The sequence below is a fragment of the Lithobates pipiens genome, unplaced genomic scaffold, assembly GCF_037356315.1.
Source record: "Lithobates pipiens isolate NorthernLeopardFrog02 unplaced genomic scaffold, aLitPip1_a1.2 Scaffold_13, whole genome shotgun sequence".
Classification (NCBI taxonomy): domain Eukaryota; kingdom Metazoa; phylum Chordata; class Amphibia; order Anura; family Ranidae; genus Lithobates; species Lithobates pipiens.
In genome coordinates this window covers 364,391,486-364,410,523 of record NW_027507718.1, presented here as the reverse complement: position 1 = coordinate 364,410,523, position 19,038 = coordinate 364,391,486, and the positions used below count along the sequence as shown (strand labels likewise).

Genomic DNA, 19,038 nt, shown 5'->3' with positions numbered 1-19,038 from the left:
AGAATTAAAAATCAGCAGCTAAAAATACTGCAGCTGCTGACTTTTAATAATCGGACACTTACCTGTCTCAGGGTCCAGCGATGCGGGGGAACGAAGCCCCCCTCGTTCCCCGCTCCGCTTGCGGCGCCGTCATGCGTACTGTGGGCACCCGGCTGTGGCTTCACAGCCAGGCACCCACTGCGCATGCGTGAGCGGCGCAGGGCAACGTGATATGCTGTATAGTCACCTGGGACACGTGACAGGTCCCAGGTGAATGTGCGGCGCGATGGGAAGTGATGTCACCAGCCCGGGCAAGGAAGAAGGCAGACTACGAAGGACCCCCTAGCAACAGGTATTTACAGGTGAGTAAAAAAATATTTTTTTTCCAATTATTTATTTATTTATTTATTTTTAACAATTTTTAAGCAACATTTTTATTTTTTGGTGGCAACACCACTTTAACTGTTACCAAAACCCTAAAAGCTTCAAAATATTCAGAGCGTTCCCTTGCAAACTTGCACCACCTTGTGGCGAGAGTCATAAGTGCTAGTCCATTATTTATTTTTCAACCGCTGTGCTGTGCAGAGTTTGACACGTAGTTTCTTCAAAACCTACTATCTAGCTGTCTACCCACAGTCCTTGCTCTCAAGCAAAAAGTAGGGGGAGCAAAAGTTTTTTTTTTCCAAAGAACAAAACAGTTCTGGTTACTGTCCTCACCAGTAGAACCTGGGATCTAGTAAGGTCACGGACTTCCCTTGGGCATCTATCGTTGTAACAAAATAAATGACATTGTCCCTCCCCAGTCTACAGATCACCACCTTGTCTGCAGATATGTGCCTTCCATAACTCCACTGCTGGAGGCACCCTGTAAACCGCTCATACATGTCCAAGGAGAAAATCTTCTTCCGGAACGGGTTTGGAACCTTTAGCTAGTTCCAGACGTCCTCTGCATACCACTCCTCACGGTGTTGTTCAATAATATCCATTAGGTCCCTGGGCACATAAGGGAGTTCAAACCCATATTCAGATGCCACCCGTTTATTAAGTAGTCTCTGAGATCCCGCAAGCTTTGGCATTCCCATCTCCAAGGGGTACACAGGAGTCAGGGGCCTTGCGTACCAGAGTATCTGAGCTTGTTTTAGGAGTAGGCAAAGTTACGGGTTTGGGCAAGGTGAAGTCTATTGTTGTCGGGGTTTCCGCACGTGACGTTCCACTCCCCGAATTCAGGGCCAGCCATCCAGAGATGCTGCAAGTTGTGGCAAAATCGTCTGAATTAGCCCAGAGAATTTCCTATGACATAGTCTCAAAGAGGTCATCATCTCCAGTGTCAGAGAGAGAGAGTCTAACTCCGAATCTATCAGCTCCTCCACTGGGAGATAATTCCTCACAGTCCCACCCAACACAATGGCCCCAGATCTCTCACCATCATTGTTGGCCGACCTCTCCGAAGTGACATCCTTTCTCCTGTCAGATTTAGTTGAACTCCATGAAGTGTCCTCGACAGCGGCTGCTAGAAGACTTGGATCGCCCCACCTTGTCCAAGGCAGGCATGGTTGTGGCAGTCACAATAGATGATGCTGTATCCATAACCTCCGGAGTAGTTGGCAGCAGTAGTAGTAGTCACGGTAGTGGTGGTCACATCTCCATCCGGAGCACTAATAGTGACAGGCATCACGGCTGTGGTAGGACTCGCTGAAGGAGTGTATGCAGCAAACTCCTCAGTGACCATGGCCGTGGCCCAGTCCATGCGGTACGCCCTTGGCAGCACAACAGGCTGCTCCACTCGGAATAAGTATTCTGCGCATCCCGTGCAGCGGGCGAATGGTTGGGGACTTGTGGCCAGTCCTGCGCACCTCCCGCACAGCATCCCGAGGGCCTCAATGTCTCAAGAGATGTGTATAACAGGAAAAGCCCTTGAGGTGCCAGGAGAATCCCTGTATCGGTTATCAAAGTTCCTGGGAGCCTCACACCCACAGAGATACCCGCAGCTGGCATCCTGGGTCTCATGGCAGGTGATGCTCCTGGAACTGAAAACATTTTTCTCAGCTTTGCTTTCAGCACAATGCACAAGCTTCCTCCTCCTCTCTCTCCCGAGACACTCTCACGCGGTGCCTCATGCAGGACAAAGAGAAAGGCAATGCTCACAGCAAGAGTGGCACTCCCACTGGGCTGGTTCTGAGAAAGAGTAAACCCTTAATGCACCCAACTAGACTGCGTTCTTGACCCTGCCAGAGATGATAGCGCCACCTATGGTCAGCTAGAACATCATGCAGTCCAGCCAGACTGATACTGAGGTCAAAATTTACAGCAATTAAACCCAAAACCAGGAAAAGTTAAATGACAAAACATATAGCACGTTCTCTTCAGGAGCTGGCGCTACACATATTTAATTCCATATATATATATATATATATATATATATATATATATATTTCAGTGGTGGCTGGTGGTAATTTTTTTGGGGGGGGGCGGCAAACAGTATGCCACCGACACCCCCCCCGGTCAGGCGGTAGAACATTCCCCGTCGCTTCACCAGCAGCCTCCCGTTCCCCTGCTCTCCCACTTCTGATTGACCGGATTGAGGATCAGTGTTTCAACAGAGAATATTCATTCGCAATGCCATGAGCCCACCCTGTTTTGAAGCCTATTAGAGCCTATAGCTCTAATCGGGTGCTTCAAAAAACACCCCCTCCGCTGTAATTCATGTGCCCGTCATCCTGAAAGGGGCCAGACACATGAATAGGGGGTGGGCGTGACGGCCGTAGATAGATTCAGGCCTGAATCTATCCATTATTCATATAGGGGGTGGTATGGATTCAAGGGATGGCGCCGGTTGCCCCTAATGGACGGTCCCCACAAACATTTCAAGTGAATCTCTGAACATCTCCTGACTGTGGTGCAATGTGGGACAGCTGGCAACTATTCAAGGAAGAGGGCATGTAGGGTCTGTGGAGAATGAGAGGAATCCAGGGAGATAATTACACCATGAACGGTGACAGGAAGAGAAGGGTAAATCAGGGTTATTCCATGGATTGTAGGGGGGGTCACATGGCTGCCATCACTACCATACATTGCTAAGTTAAACCATCCAGGAACAAATATGGCCGCCCGGGTGTCAATGCTTCTGCCCCGTAAGTGGCTCCGCTGTCACTGACGTCTTGTGTGCGCCGCGAGCTGGCGGCTTGCTGCCCAGCAACCAATAACATCACACAGCGGACCGGCGGTATACTATATTCCGCCCGAAGAGCTCCAGCCGGTCCTCACCTCCGCTAGACAGTCATGCCGTAACCCCGCCCCACCATGAACAAGTACATCAGAGTCAGTAAGATCGGAGAGGGCTCGTTCGGGAAAGCCATCCTAGTGAAAGCCAAGGAAGATGGGAGGCAATATGTCATCAAGGAGATCAGCATCTCCAAGGTGGGTCCGCCTGGCTCCCTGCCCTTATTATTTCGCATGGGAAACTTTACTATGGGAGACAGCAGCTCGCTGAGTGTTACATACAGGGGGGGTCTGTGTACTACATACAGAGGGACAGCATAGCCATGTGTCCTACATACAGGGGGTGGTAATGCCCTACATACAGGGGGGTCTGTGTACTACATACAGAGGGACAGCATAGCCATGTGTCCTACACACAGGGGGGGTAATGTCCTACATACAGTGGGGTCTGTGTACTACATACAAGGGGATAATGTCCTACATACAGGGGGGGTCTGTGTACTACATACAGGGGGATAATGTCCTACATACGGGGGGGGGGGGGGGGGGGTCTGTGTACTACATACAGGGGGATAATGTTCTACATACAGTGGGGTCTGTGTACTACATAGAAGGGGATAATGTCCTAGATATAGGGGGGGGGTCTGTGTACTACATACAGGGGGATAATGTCCTACATACAGGGGGGTCTGTGTACTACATACAGAGCGATGGCATAGCCATGTGCCCTACATACAGGGGGGTAATGTCCTACATACAGGGGTAAGGATGAGCAGCGGGTCAATGTCTCACTGCCTGTGATTAGCGCAGAGCTGCGCTGACTTTCTGGCGGGCTCTGCACATGGAGCATGCGAACACGCCTGAGCTCATCCTTACACAGGTGGGGTAATGTCCTATATACAGAAGGGGTAATATCCTACAAGAATATCAGCAACTCTAAGATGGGTCCGCCTGGCTCCCTGCCCTTATTATTTCCTGCATGGTAAACTTTACTACCGGTGACAGCTCACTGAGTGTTACATACAGGAGGGTCTGTGTACTACATACAGGGGACAGTATAGCCATATGCCCTTCATACAGGGGGTGGTAATGTCCTACATACAGGGAGACAGCATAGTCATGTGTCCTACATACAGGGGGGTAATGTGCTACATGCAGGGGGACAGCAAAGCCATGTGTCTCACAGAGGGTGGCAGTGCCCTACATGCAGGGGGGGTGGCAGTGCCCTACATGCAGGGGGGGGGGGTGGTAGTGTCTTAAATGCAGGGGGGGGTGGTAGTGTCTTAAATGCAGGGGGGGGGGTGGTAGTGTCTTAAATGCAGGGGGGGGGTGGTAGTGTCTTAAATGCAGGGGGGGGGTGGTAGTGTCTTAAATGCAGGGGGGGGGTGGTAGTGTCTTAAATGCAGGGGGGGGGTGGTAGTGTCTTAAATGCAGGGGGGGGGGTGGTAGTGTCTTAAATGCAGGGGGGGGGGTGGTAGTGTCTTAAATGCAGGGGGGGGTGGTAGTGTCTTAAATGCAGGGGGGGGTGGTAGTGTCTTAAATGCAGGGGGGGTGGTAGTGTCTTAAATGCAGGGGGGGGGGTGGTAGTGTCTTAAATGCAAGGGGGGGGTGGTAGTGTCTTAAATGCAAGGGGGGGGGGTGGTAGTGTCTTAAATGCAAGGGGGGGGTGGTAGTGTCTTAAATGCAAGGGGGGGGTGGTAGTGTCTTAAATGCAAGGGGGGGGTGGTAGTGTCTTAAATGCAAGGGGGGGGGGTGGTAGTGTCTTAAATGCAAGGGGGGGGGGTGGTAGTGTCTTAAATGCAAGGGGGGGGTGGTAGTGTCTTAAATGCAAGGGGGGGGGTGGTAGTGTCTTAAATGCAAGGGGGGGGGTGGTAGTGTCTTAAATGCAAGGGGGGGGGGTGGTAGTGTCTTAAATGCAAGGGGGGGGGGGGTGGTAGTGTCTTAAATGCAAGGGGGGGGGTGGTAGTGTCTTAAATGCAAGGGGGGGGTGGTAGTGTCTTAAATGCAAGAGGGGGGTGGTAGTGTCTTAAATGCAAGAGGGGGGTGGTAGTGTCTTAAATGCAAGGGGGGGGGGTGGTAGTGTCTTAAATGCAAGAGGGGGGTGGTAGTGTCTTAAATGCAAGAGGGTGGTGGTAGTGTCTTAAATGCAAGGGGGGGGGGGTGGTAGTGTCTTAAATGCAAGGGGGGGGGGGTGGTAGTGTCTTAAATGCAAGGGGGGGGTGGTAGTGTCTTAAATGCAAGGGGGGGGGGGGGTGGTAGTGTCTTAAATGCAAGGGGGGGGGTGGTAGTGTCTTAACTGCAAGGGGGGGGGGTGGTAGTGTCTTAAATGCAAGGGGGGGGGTGGTAGTGTCTTAAATGCAAGGGGGGGGGGTGGTAGTGTCTTAAATGCAAGGGGGGGGGGGTGGTAGTGTCTTAAATGCAAGGGGGGGGGGGTGGTAGTGTCTTAAATGCAAGGGGGGGGGGGTGGTAGTGTCTTAAATGCAAGGGGGGGGGGGTGGTAGTGTCTTAAATGCAAGGGGGGGGGGGTGGTAGTGTCTTAAATGCAAGGGGGGGGTGGTAGTGTCTTAAATGCAAGGGGGGGGTGGTAGTGTCTTAAATGCAAGGGGGGGGGGGTGGTAGTGTCTTAAATGCAAGGGGGGGGGGTGGTAGTGTCTTAAATGCAGGGGGGGGGTGGTAGTGTCTTAAATGCAGGGGGGGGGGTGGTAGTGTCTTAAATGCAGGGGGGGGGGTGGTAGTGTCTTAAATGCAGGGGGGGGTGGTAGTGTCTTAAATGCAGGGGGGGGTGGTAGTGTCTTAAATGCAGGGGGGGTGGTAGTGTCTTAAATGCAGGGGGGGGGGTGGTAGTGTCTTAAATGCAAGGGGGGGGTGGTAGTGTCTTAAATGCAAGGGGGGGGGTGGTAGTGTCTTAAATGCAAGGGGGGGGTGGTAGTGTCTTAAATGCAAGGGGGGGGTGGTAGTGTCTTAAATGCAAGGGGGGGGTGGTAGTGTCTTAAATGCAAGGGGGGGGGGGTGGTAGTGTCTTAAATGCAAGGGGGGGGGGTGGTAGTGTCTTAAATGCAAGGGGGGGGTGGTAGTGTCTTAAATGCAAGGGGGGGGGTGGTAGTGTCTTAAATGCAAGGGGGGGGGTGGTAGTGTCTTAAATGCAAGGGGGGGGGGTGGTAGTGTCTTAAATGCAAGGGGGGGGGGTGGTAGTGTCTTAAATGCAAGGGGGGGGGTGGTAGTGTCTTAAATGCAAGGGGGGGGTGGTAGTGTCTTAAATGCAAGAGGGGGGTGGTAGTGTCTTAAATGCAAGAGGGGGGTGGTAGTGTCTTAAATGCAAGGGGGGGGGGTGGTAGTGTCTTAAATGCAAGAGGGGGGTGGTAGTGTCTTAAATGCAAGAGGGTGGTGGTAGTGTCTTAAATGCAAGGGGGGGGGGGGTGGTAGTGTCTTAAATGCAAGGGGGGGGGGGTGGTAGTGTCTTAAATGCAAGGGGGGGGTGGTAGTGTCTTAAATGCAAGGGGGGGGGGTGGTAGTGTCTTAAATGCAAGGGGGGGGGTGGTAGTGTCTTAACTGCAAGGGGGGGGGGTGGTAGTGTCTTAAATGCAAGGGGGGGGGTGGTAGTGTCTTAAATGCAAGGGGGGGGGTGGTAGTGTCTTAAATGCAAGGGGGGGGGGGTGGTAGTGTCTTAAATGCAAGGGGGGGGGGGGTGGTAGTGTCTTAAATGCAAGGGGGGGGGGGTGGTAGTGTCTTAAATGCAAGGGGGGGGGGGTGGTAGTGTCTTAAATGCAAGGGGGGGGGGGTGGTAGTGTCTTAAATGCAAGGGGGGGGGGTGGTAGTGTCTTAAATGCAAGGGGGGGGGTGGTAGTGTCTTAAATGCAAAGGGGGGGGTGGTAGTGTCTTAAATGCAAAGGGGGGGGTGGTAGTGTCTTAAATGCAAAGGGGGGGGGTGGTAGTGTCTTAAATGCAAAGGGGGGGGGGTGGTAGTGTCTTAAATGCAAAGGGGGGGGGGTGGTAGTGTCTTAAATGCAAAGGGGGGGGGGTGGTAGTGTCTTAAATGCAAAGGGGGGGGGGTGGTAGTGTCTTAAATGCAAAGGGGGGGGTGGTAGTGTCTTAAATGCAAAGGGGGGGGGTGGTAGTGTCTTAAATGCAAAGGGGGGGGGTGGTAGTGTCTTAAATGCAAAGGGGGGGGGTGGTAGTGTCTTAAATGCAAAGGGGGGGGGGTGGTAGTGTCTTAAATGCAAAGGGGGGGGGTGGTAGTGTCTTAAATGCAAAGGGGGGGGGTGGTAGTGTCTTAAATGCAAGGGGGGGGGGTGGTAGTGTCTTAAATGCAAGGGGGGGGGGTGGTAGTGTCTTAAATGCAAGGGGGGGGGTGGTAGTGTCTTAAATGCAAGGGGGGGGGGGTGGTAGTGTCTTAAATGCAAGGGGGGGGTGGTAGTGTCTTAAATGCAAGGGGGGGGTGGTAGTGTCTTAAATGCAGGGGGGGGTGGTAGTGTCTTAAATGCAGGGGGGGGGTGGTAGTGTCTTAAATGCAGAGGGGGGGAGGGGGGGTAGTGTCTTAAATGCAGAGGGGGGGGGGTATTGTCCTGCATACAGGGGGGGGGGTGGGGTAATGTCCTACATACAAAAATGATCACGCTCCCAATAAAAAGATGGCATGAAGAATACAGTAGTGCCTGCTGCCCCCCCGCTTCACATTACCCCTCACAGTAGTGTCCTCTGCCCCCCTCCTCCCATAGTAGTGTCCCGTACCCCCCAATGCACTGGCCTCTGCCCCTGAACATCAATTTCCCCATTATTCCTCCCCGTGTTCCAAAAGCAGTTTCTTCTGTTCCTCCCCTTCACATAACCTCACAAGACCTCATCTGTAACTCTAAACAGGTAACCTGTGAACATTTTTAAAACTTTGCCTATGGAGATTTTTGAGTACCTAAGTTTGGCGCCATTCCACGAGCATGCGCAGTTTTCAAGCATGACATGTTTTTATTTAGCGTAAAATTATCTTTCACATAATACAAAAAAATTGGGCAAACTTTAGTGTGTTTGTATTCCCCCCCAAAAAGTGTTTGAAAATTGCTGCGCAAATACCATGCCACATAAAAAGTTGGAACAACTGCCATTTTATTTCCTAGCTTCTCTGCAAAAAAAACATATATAATGTTTGGGGCTCTGAATAATTTTTTACCCAATTTTTTTCATGTAGGAGCAAAGTGGCAGAATTGGGCCGAATGGCAAGTGGTTAAGTCAGATCTGTCAGTATGATCATGTGATCTTCTACTGCTGTGCTTGACAAAATCTGTGGACAAGAAAAAGCTTTGTTTCAAGAATCCGCTGACAGTGTTACATTTTTCTGATGTTAAAAATATCTACATACTTGTGCTGGAGGAGGAAAAATGGGATTTTTTTACTTGCCATAAAATCCGTTTCCCTGAGTCTTTGACAGACACAGTCTTCTTTATTCAGAACGGTAGGGTTATATCATCTCCACATGAGTAGGACTAGGCAGAACAAAAAAAAAACCCCTGGCTATGCCCATGGGTTGTCCCCTGTCAGTATGTAACCCCCTCCCTGCTCTAGGTATTCATTTTACTAGCAAGCAGTAATAGAAGTATTAAAAAAACTCCCATAGAGGGGTAGGTGCTGTGTCTGTCAATGAACTCGGAGGAACAGATTTTACGGTAAGTAAAAAAAAATCCTATTTCTTTTCTTGGATCAGGGGACACAGAGCCATAGTAGTTACTATGTGGGTTATAGGGCCACTGATAGGCGATGGACACTGGCACCCCCTAAGGCAAGAAGTGTACTCCCTATATAACCCCTCCCACTACTGGGAGTCCTCAGTTTTTTCACCAGTGTCTAAGGTGTTGGTCACAAGTAAAGATGTGCTGTGCTGAGCTCCACTGGACGCAATCCTTGCTGGGGCTAGCCACGTTGACCGGATCCGTTCTGATGTCCTTTCATGGGCTAAATGGATGGCACACGGGCCTCATGTCCGAAGAAAGGAGGTTTTGCTTGCGAACGCTTCTCTTTAGAGTGGGACCCTGGTATCCAGTACTTTTTGGTAGTAAGGCCATAAAGGTTTTTACTGGCTGGGTGCTGTCGCAGGTCCAGGATTGTGGGTAACCTGAGGTTCCCCTGTTCCTGAAGGCTTCCTAAAAGGTCTCGGAGCCCACCGTGAAGGGTGCAGATTGGGTTTTTATCTCAGATAAACCCTGCTGTGAGGAATAGGTAAGGGAGATTTTCTCAGGAATTTATCCTATGTATAATGTTGTCATGCCTATTTGTCACCACTGGGGGCTGTATTGAGCACTCAACGACCTGACGCTGGAAACAGCACAGAAGCCTTCATATCTCCTCTCCTCCAGCCACAACAGATCCTCCGGTAAGAAGGGGGGTCTGGTTCTCTTGCTGCGCCCCCAAAATATTTTTTTCCCCTTCGGGAGATAGGATGCCAAACTAGTTTCCTTTTTAAAAAAAAAATAAAAATTAACAGACCGCGGCCGCTCAGCAGAGGATTTACCCCACCACCATGCTCGCACGGGAAAGCACTTTCCTTTGAAGGGGGGGCGTAATTTACATGGGGGGGCGTGGCTAATGGCGTCAGACGCCGGCCACACATGCAGGAAGTTGATTTTAGTGCAGTGCGTGAGAAGCTGCTGCTGTCTGTGGAGGGACAGACCAGGAGGATGGCTTGTTCAGGTTAGTGACACAGGCTTTTTCCCTTTGACACATTATACTTTACCAGGCTAGGATTAATAGCAGCTAATGGTGCTGAACTATAGCCTAGCAGTCTACAGTCTTCTGCTGGTAGTGCCTCTGCTTTATGCTTCAGGCTATGAGTGGTAATGGGACCAGGAACTTCTCTAATGTCCTGTACACACGGTCGGACATTCCGACGACAAAATCCATTGGATTTTTTCCCGATGGATTTTGGCCCAAACTTGTCTTGTATACACACGGTCGCACAAAGTTGTCGGAAAATCTGATTGTTCAGAACACGGTGACGTAGAACACGCACGACGGGACTATAAAGAGGGCAGTAGCCAATAGCTTTGGTCTTGTAATTTATTCCGAGTATGCGTGGCACTTTGTCTGTCGGAATTGTCTACACACGATCGGAATTTAAATGATCAGGTTTTGTTGTCGGAAAATTTTAGATACTGCTCTCAAACTTTGTGTCGGAAATTCAGAAGGAAAAAGTCAGCTGGAGCCCACACACGATCGGATTTTCTGACAACAAGATCCGATCACACATTTTCCATCAAAGTCTGACCATGTGTACAGGGCATAAAGGGGTCACTGGTTTTCACTATAAACTGAATCCATTTCCAAAAGATTGTCATCCTCCTCTGAGAGGGATGCGGCTAGTCAGATTGAGCTGTCAGGGGAAACTGTTGTTGCATAAAACACATCAGTCCCTGTATATATCATACACAAGGTTTTTTTTCTCTTCTACCATTTGTAATTGGAAAGAAGATTAATGCCATGATGTCTCTCCATAGTGGGGCTAAACATAGCAGATTCTCATCTAGTGTTCAGGACCCTCTTATTGAGGTGCAGGAGGCTGGGGATCAGGTAGATCTTCCTAAATATTTGGAAGATACTTATTTATCCTCTTCTGAGGATCCTAATATGGAAGGAGTAGCATCACAAGACGTGTTGCTTTTGTATGCCCTTACTCTACCTTTCTTGCTGCCTGCAGCACAGGCTCTTGAGGAACCTACCTCTAATTGGGTTCATTAGAACCTCTCCCATCTGGGGACGTTTTTTCCTATTCATGCATGGCTAAAAAAGATTATGTATTCTGAATGGGAACATCCGGATAAACAATATTATCCTCCCAAGAAATTCTCCACACTTTATCCTATAGAAGAGGATTTCTATGAAGAAAATGGGGGGGCTTTCAGTAATTGATGCTGCAATCGCCTCAGTGAGCAAGAGTCTTGTATGTCCAGTGGATAGTGAACTGATGTTAAAGGATCCAACAGATTAAAAAGTTGAAACTTCTTTCTAAAAACAATATATCTTTAGCAAGTTCAGTAGCGCAGCCGGTTCTTGTTGCAATTGTTGTATCTCAGTCTCTGGCCTTCTCATGAAGGGGCAGCCCCACTCGTTCGGGTTGGGGGAAAGGCTCCTGCAATTCTCAAGATCTGGCAGGAACAATGTCAAGACAGATGGATTTCTGCAGTTTTTTTCTCTAGGTTACGACTAGAGTTCCTCGTTTTTATCTAAGGGAAAATGTTTCCAAGGATCCAGAGAAAGAAGTCTCTTTCTGGCCTCTGGATCATCTATTATCCCAGTCGGTGATATCAGAGGTTCCCTTAGTGGAACAGGGCACAGGGTTTGGCTCAAACCTTTTACAGTTCCAGAACCAAACAGAGAGGAAAGACCCATTCTAGATGATCCCGAAAATCTGAATCGGCACTTAAACATCCGATCCTTTCACAATCTGATCGTTGTGTCCATCCTGCAAGGAGGGGAGTCTTTTGGCTTTAATCAATATCAAAAATGCATATCTCCATGTGTCAAATCTTCCTGCTCACCAGAAATTTCTGCGCTTTCAAATATAAAATCATCATTTCAGTTGTGGCCCTGCCATTCGGCTTAGCCACAGCACCACGGGTGTTCTGAAAGATTCTGGAACCTCCTTTAGCCAGATTATGGGCTCAAGGCATAACGGTCCTAGCCTATTTAGAAGATCTACTTTTAATAGACCATTCAGTCTCGGGTCTAAACCAGAGTATGATCACAGCTGTAACTACCTGAAATCTCTGGGTTGGATACTCAACCTAGGAAGATCCTCCTTTAAAGTGGAAGTAAACTCCCCTATGGTTTTCAGCCAAGGAAGCTGCCATCTTTGCCTCTGTTTAATCTTCAACTGCTATGGTGCTGCACATGTGATTCGTTATGACACCAGCCATTGGATGGTTTGATAGTTTGGCTCAGAGTACAGCCAATGTGCAGTTAGCATTCCTGGCATTCCTCTTTTTTTTTTTTTTTACCTGTTTAAATCGATGGGTTTACTTCCACTTTAAAACCATCAAGGAGATTACAGTACTTGGGGCTCGTTATAGATACCGTACAGAAGAAGGTATTCTTACCCCAGACAATAATCGGTTCCATTGTAGGACTAATTCAACTTATCAAAACAAAGAAAAATCCTTCCTTCAATTCGGCTGTGCATGAGATTGTTAGGGGAAATGGTGGCCTCCTTCGACGCCGTCCCTTACGCACAGTTTTCACTCAAAAACTGCTTCAAAACACCATCCTGTCGGTCTGGAATAAAAAGATTCAGGCCTTGTTTGTTTCTAATATGCTTGGATCCCAACATAAATCAGAGCCTAAATTGGTGTTTGTTTTCCCTTTTGCTGGATAATCTTTTCTACCTGTATCCTGCAAGGTGTTAACAGATGCCAGCCTTCTAGGAAGATTCAGGCAGTACGTCTGGCCCTAGAATCTGTGACGGTCAGACTACGGGACTGTCCTGTTAGGATTCAGTCCGACAAGGCCACGGTGGTGGCTTAAATCAATCACCAGAGAGGTCGTACAGCCCAAAAAGAGGTGAATAACGTTCTAGCTTGGGCAGAACACAACATTCCTTGCCTATCGGCAATATTCATTCCAGTAATAGAGAATTGGCAGGCGGGCTACTTGAGTCGCCAACAATTGTTTCCTAAAGAATGATCTCTTCACCCCGACATCCTCCTAGCGATATGTCAGAAATGGCGTATTCTGGACATGGACCTATTCACGTCCAGATTCAACAACAAAGTCGACAACTTTTTGTGTCGAGAACAAGGGATCAGCTAGCAGGTGGAACAGACACATTAGTCTACCCATTGGATCAGTTTTCACTGATCTATGCATTTGCTCCAGTACTGCTACTTCCGCGCCTTCTCCGCAGGATTAAGCAGGAACATAAAGATGATAGTAGGAGTCATTCGGACTCTGCCATTATAGCCATACCTTCTCACAAGGTCTGGTATTTCATTCTACCTTTATGGACAAAAAAATTTAACAAGTTTGACTGTTGAATCCCACTTTATAAAAGATCGTGGGTGATCTCCTTCGGTAGTGTCTACTTTGATTAATGCCAGGAATCCAGCTTCCAGAATCATTTTACTATAGAGTCTGGAAGGCATATGTTTTTTGGTGTGGATCCAGGGGTTGGCACTCCAGGAAGTATGTCATAGGCAGGATCCCTGATTTCCTGCATATGGGATCTGAAATGAAGCTGGCCTTGACTTCTATCAAAAGCCAGATCCCGGCCTTGTCAGTGTTTTTTCAGTGGCCTCTTGCTTCCCACTCTTGGTGCGTAGCTTATTCAGGGGGTAACACAGATTAATCCCCCCTATCGACGCACCTCTAAATCCTTGGGGTTTAAAATTGGTCTTATCGGCTTTGCTAAATCAGCCGTTTGAGCCTTTACGAGAAATTCCCTTGGTTCTTTTTGACAAGAAAGATTATCTTTCTGGTTGCCATTTCTTCTGCTAGAAGAGTATCGGAACTAGCGGCTCTGTTTTGTAAAGAGCCATATTTGCTCATGCATAAGGATAAGGTGGTTTTATGTCCTCGTCTTCAATTCCTACCGAAAGTGGTAAGTGTGTTTTTGTTTTGTTTTTTGTTTTTTTTATTTAATCCAAGATATTACTCTTCCTCCTTTTTTCCAAAGCCAAAATCTAGGGAAGAAGGCACTACATTCCCTTGATGTAGTAAGAGTGATCAGAGTCTATTTTAAGGCGGCTGCTTAGGTTTGCAAAACAGATGTTTTGTTTGTACTGCCAGAAGGTCCAAAGATGTGGACAGGCAGCGTCTAAATCCACTATTTTCCTAATGGATTCGTCAAGTGATTGTTCAAGCTTCAGCTTAAAGAAGAAAATTCTTCCTTTCTTCTTATGTTAGAGCATACTCATCCAGGGCGATTAGTGCCTCTTGGGTAGTGCATCATCAGGCCTCTATGGCTCAGATCTGTAAGGCTACGACTTGGTCTTTGGTTCGTACGTTTATCAGATTTTATCCAATCTTTTCTTCTGTTTTTTTTTTTTGTCTCTCCTCCCCAAGGCTAACACAAAAGCCATCCAGGTAACAGGAGTGTCACACAGGACAAGCCGGCACCCAACCTTGAACTGTACCCCATCAAGAGGGATTAGACCCTCTTGACAGCAGCCTGCAAAAAGCTTGCGGGCAAAAAAGGCACCTGCAGATGCCAACCCATCCAATTCGTAGAACTTTTGAAAAATGCGCCACGAACGCCTGAAGACAGAAGGCCCAAGACTCATTAGGTGCCAGAGAAGTATGCGCTGTAACAGGGAAAGCAGGAACCCGATTCCTGACAGAATAGCCTTTCTTGGCCTGTCCATGAGTATAAAGAGCCTGACCTCCAAAAAACTCAGTGGGTGGCAAATGCAACCAAATCCCCCAAAGCACATCCCAGGCAGATAAGGCAAATTCCTTGGGATGTGTTGCCAGGGATACAAGAAAGGAAACACAATGTCCTTGTTCAAGCGGAAACCCAGGGACAGAACTATAGAAAAGGGCGAAGCACCGCCTAAACCTGGGTAAGTTGAACGAGAAGATAACGCCACCCTTTTCGACACCCTGTGAGCAGAGGTGAAAGCCACCAAGAGGCCACCTTTCCGAGACACACAAAGTTCAGATCCCACAGCAGTAGAAAAAAAACTGCACTGATAGAAACAGACGTCTAACCCCTTGAATCAAGGTACGCACCAGGGAGTGCGAGACCAGGGGATGCTGAAGACTACCACCCAGGCTGACACCTGGCCATCAATGGTACTCAAGGCGCATTCCTACTAAATGGGGTCAAAATTGAAACAACCTAGAAAGAACAAGGATGAATGCCTGGTGATTCACACCAGGATATATGCGCTCTCCACACCCGGAGGTTAAAACCTCCTAAAAGATGGACTGCCTAGCCATCAACAGTGTCGGGAAACTGCCGCACCTGGCTCAACACAGCCAGGCTGTTAAAATCAGTGACTCTAAGGCAGGATGGAAGAACAGCCCTGGGACCATAGATCCTTCCTGAAAGGCAGTTGACAAGGAACGCCGGCGACCAGGCGCACCCGGTTGGCGAACCCAGACCGTTTGGACCCATCTGGGCATAATAGAATGACCGGAACCCTCACAGTTGTGATCCTGCGTAAAAGCCACAATAGAAGCTGCAGAGGAGGAAAGGCATAGGGAAACGTCACTGGCCCCTTCGGCCACCAGAGTTGCCAGAGTAACCTGTGACCTTACCAGAAACCTTGGTACCGTCCAGTTGAACCAGGACACCAAGAGAACTACCTCATGAGTGTCCCAGCGGGACCAAGCCTGAAGAAACACGGCTCGGTGAAGGGTCCAACCCTCACCAACAGAGGTATCCACCTGTCTGCATTCCACTCCTGGATTGCATACACCGGAAAAGGCTGGATGAAACTTTCTGCCCACTGGGGAATACTGGCAACAGCCAGGGCTGCCACAGCCTATTTGACCCGCCCAGGCGAGGGCCATAAGCCATCGTGGTTGCCTTGTCTGATTAGAACTGTACCAGGATCCCCCAAAGTTGATCCGTCCATGATCCAGACTTGGCTTGATCGCTCGAAGTTCCAGGATATTACCTGGTAGTCCGAATTCCACCAGCGTACAATGACCCTGAGCAGAGCTCAGTCCCAGGACATCCTACCCGGACCGACTGGCATTGGTGATCACCCTGTTTAATACAAGGGGAGAAAGGATTTATGCCGGAGAGCGAGCCACCAGATCAGGGAATCCTGGTTTCCTAACTCAGCTGAATCTGATTGTCCCAAGACCTCGGGCATTTGTCTCATGAGACTCTCAGACCCAATACCCACACGCAGGTCTGCAGAGGGCCTACCTGCTGGGCAGAAAAATGAAAAACGCAGCATGCAGCTTCTGGAGTTTGTCCAAGAGGAGAAAACACGCTAGCCAGAGCTGAAGCTCAAGCTTAGATAATCCGATGTTCTGGAAGGGCCCAAGCAGACTTCAGATAGTATAGATGCCTACTGAAATCAGCCAAGGTCTGTATAGAAACTACATTGCGCCTTGGGGTAGCCGAGTAGTGGCAGAAGAAGATCGTCCAGGCAGCCAGGACCGCAAACCCCCACAGATGCAACCACACCCGATCTGGGGGCAACACCTCGCAAATACCCAAGGAGTGGTGGCCAGACTATGTGCTGATCATGCACCGCACCCACAGCAAAATGGAGGAGGTGCTGGAGTCCGGCACATAACAGAATGCGTCAACAAGCATTCGTGATATCAATAGAAACCAGAATGTCCCCATGATGAAGGGGTGCCTCACAGCAAGCGCCTTGTTTTTCTAAAAAAAAAAAAGAGAGAAAAAAAGTCAAGGACAGTATTGTCAAGATAAGTGGGAAAAGGGAGCGCTTTTGCCGCGCAAGATGGCTTATGAGGTATCGGCTTACCACCACTGCATCCCCCATCTTGAAAGGTTCCTGCACAGATGTAATAAGTGCGATAACCAGCGCTTTTTCATGCCCTACTGCAGTCATCTTCACTCCCTGACAAGATAGGGAGCGTGACCACCACCCTACAAGGTGGGCCATGTCCTCCGAGCCAGATAGGAGAAAGAGAGGGGAGGGGAGGGCAGGGGTGCCATATACTAGGCTATATGCCTAAGCGCTACCCCAAAAAACACAGGGGGAGGGGGCCACCAAATGGAACCCCCGTGGTCCATATGTGATGTTGACCGAGGCCCTTCACAGGGGGTACAGACCAAGCCCCCTTTACAGGGGCACAAAACAGAGCCCCTCACAGGGGGCACAGACCTGGGGACCCTCACAGGGAGTAAATACTGGGTGCCCTTCACAGGGGCCACAGACTGGGGCCCCCAATAAGTACAAAAAACGTGGCCCAGTAGGCCGCAAAAGCTGCAGGCTAAATTTTGGCCGCCCGCCGCAAGTGCTCGCCCCACGGTGGGATCAGGCTGCCCGACAGGACAGCCGGTCGGCAGACCGCAAAGCCACGTCCTAAATTTTTGGCTGCGAGTGCGGCCTAAATTTTTGGCTGCCGGCCACGAGTGCTGTAGGCGTAAGCCGTGGTTGCAGGAAAGAAATTTTGCACCATGTATGGCTGGCTTAAGCTTGGGGAGGGCTGTTGCTTTATGTGTTAGGGCACTGTAAGGAAGGATATTTTTGTCTTTTCTGTTACAAACTATGTGTCCTGGCTGCATATATCTACTTTCTGTATTGATCAATATACCAATTTTCTTTCTTTCAGATGTCCAACAAAGAGAGGGAGGAATCGAGGAGAGAAGTTGCTGTACTGGCAAACATGAAGCATCCTAACATTGTCCAGTACAGAGAATCTTTTGAAGGTTGGGATTTGCATTATAAACATTTAATAAAAATTTCTACCATGACCGTTAAGAAGATTTTGTGTCTTTGCAGATCTTTAAAATTATGATATTTCCCCCCCCCCCCAAAGAGTAGTCCAGATATAAAACCTATTTTTGGCAACGCATTTAAAGCAAATTAAAAGCTAACATTAACGCATGCTTTGTGTACAGAGCCTCTGAGTGAGTGAGTGTGTATGTATATGTTTATGTGTGTGTGTGTATATATATCTCTATCTATCTATCTATCTATCTCCATTTTCTAATTTATTTGTGGTAGTGTGAAAAGAATGATCTTCAAGCCTTTCAAAAGCTTTTCAATCCTGGTGACCAACATGCAGTTCAATACCTGTGACCTCAGCGCCACTTACAATTAAACCAGCATGCATAGCGAGACAGATCGAGGCTGATATAGCTCTGCTGTGCCTACCCCTGCAGCAGCAGATCACTTCAGTAGTAATATATATAATATAGTGCTTGTGTATAACTGTAGAAATAGGTTACTATTATCTGTTGCTGCAGAGATGTATGAAGGGAGTAGGATTTAAGCGGTATTAAACCCAAAACCAAAAATATTATATAATGCAGCTTACCAATCATTAGATGTGGAGGCTGCATTTGTTTTCTTTTCTTTGTTTTTTTTCCCTCTGTTCCCGCCTAGTAATCTGGTCAGTGAGTCCCCCCCCCCATCATGGATGAAGGATCGCAGGGGGCACCTTTGGTTAGCAGCATTGTCAGTCTGGGAGGGGTGAGAGTGTTACGTGGACCAGCAGATTTAGATACACTAACAAACTGAAGCAAAACACCTGCTCACGCTTTATTAACAGTTACAGCAAACTGTTTCTTTCCTTTGGGCATAAAGGTTTTACACAGCCAGTGTTAAGTGGATCGTCTAATCTCTGCAACTGATGCATTCTGCTGGAGCTGTTGCAGCCATCTTACTTTATTCCAGGTGTTTTGCATTAGGTTATATGTTGGATACAACTTGTTTGATTTGCAGAAGGCTAGCCCATCTAATCCACATTCAATCCTCTCTACACCCACTGTATGAACAAGTAGTCTAGTGGAAGGATCCCCTGTCTCTCTTTTATCCCATTGGTGGAACACATGGAGCGTGCTATATGCTGCCTTTTGGGAAGCCAAATAAAGCCAAGGTTTGGGGAGGGCCAGTCCCCCAGTATCTTTGGGTCTCTGAAATTGCTCCAATTTTATCTTTTGGGTTTTTTTGACTGCCAAAGAAGGGACCTAAAGATGCTATTTACAGTATAATATAAAATATTTTCAAGGGAATGACCACTGGGGAATTATAGATGACATATAACAGTTGAGGCATTAGAATCATCTTAACAAGATTGGTATGACCAACCAAAGGAGTTTTTAAGGTTTGACCAAACCTTAACCCTATCCCGGAACCTGGAGATTAGGGGCATTAAGTTGAGGCTTATATTGTCTAATGGGCGCGGAGTCACCTGTATACCCAAGTATTT

At 48.4% G+C, this 19,038-nt stretch overlaps 1 protein-coding gene across 10 annotated transcripts in view; it reads left to right on the top strand.

Annotated features, from left to right (window-relative positions):
* The first annotated feature begins 3,129 nt into the window (after window positions 1–3,129).
* The window catches only part of NEK1 (NIMA related kinase 1), a 209,798-nt gene continuing 193,889 nt past the window's right edge, over window positions 3,130–19,038 (top strand). For 9 of the 10 annotated variants that reach the window (XM_077477191.1, XM_077477190.1, XM_077477187.1 and 6 more), the window contains exons 1-2: window positions 3,130–3,396; window positions 17,437–17,533. In XM_077477191.1, coding sequence (XP_077333317.1) covers window positions 3,280–3,396; window positions 17,437–17,533 — 214 coding nt within the window. In that variant the 5' untranslated portion in view covers window positions 3,130–3,279. The remainder of the gene's footprint in view (window positions 3,397–17,436; window positions 17,534–19,038) is intronic. The other variant, XM_077477192.1, reaches the window with a different exon arrangement.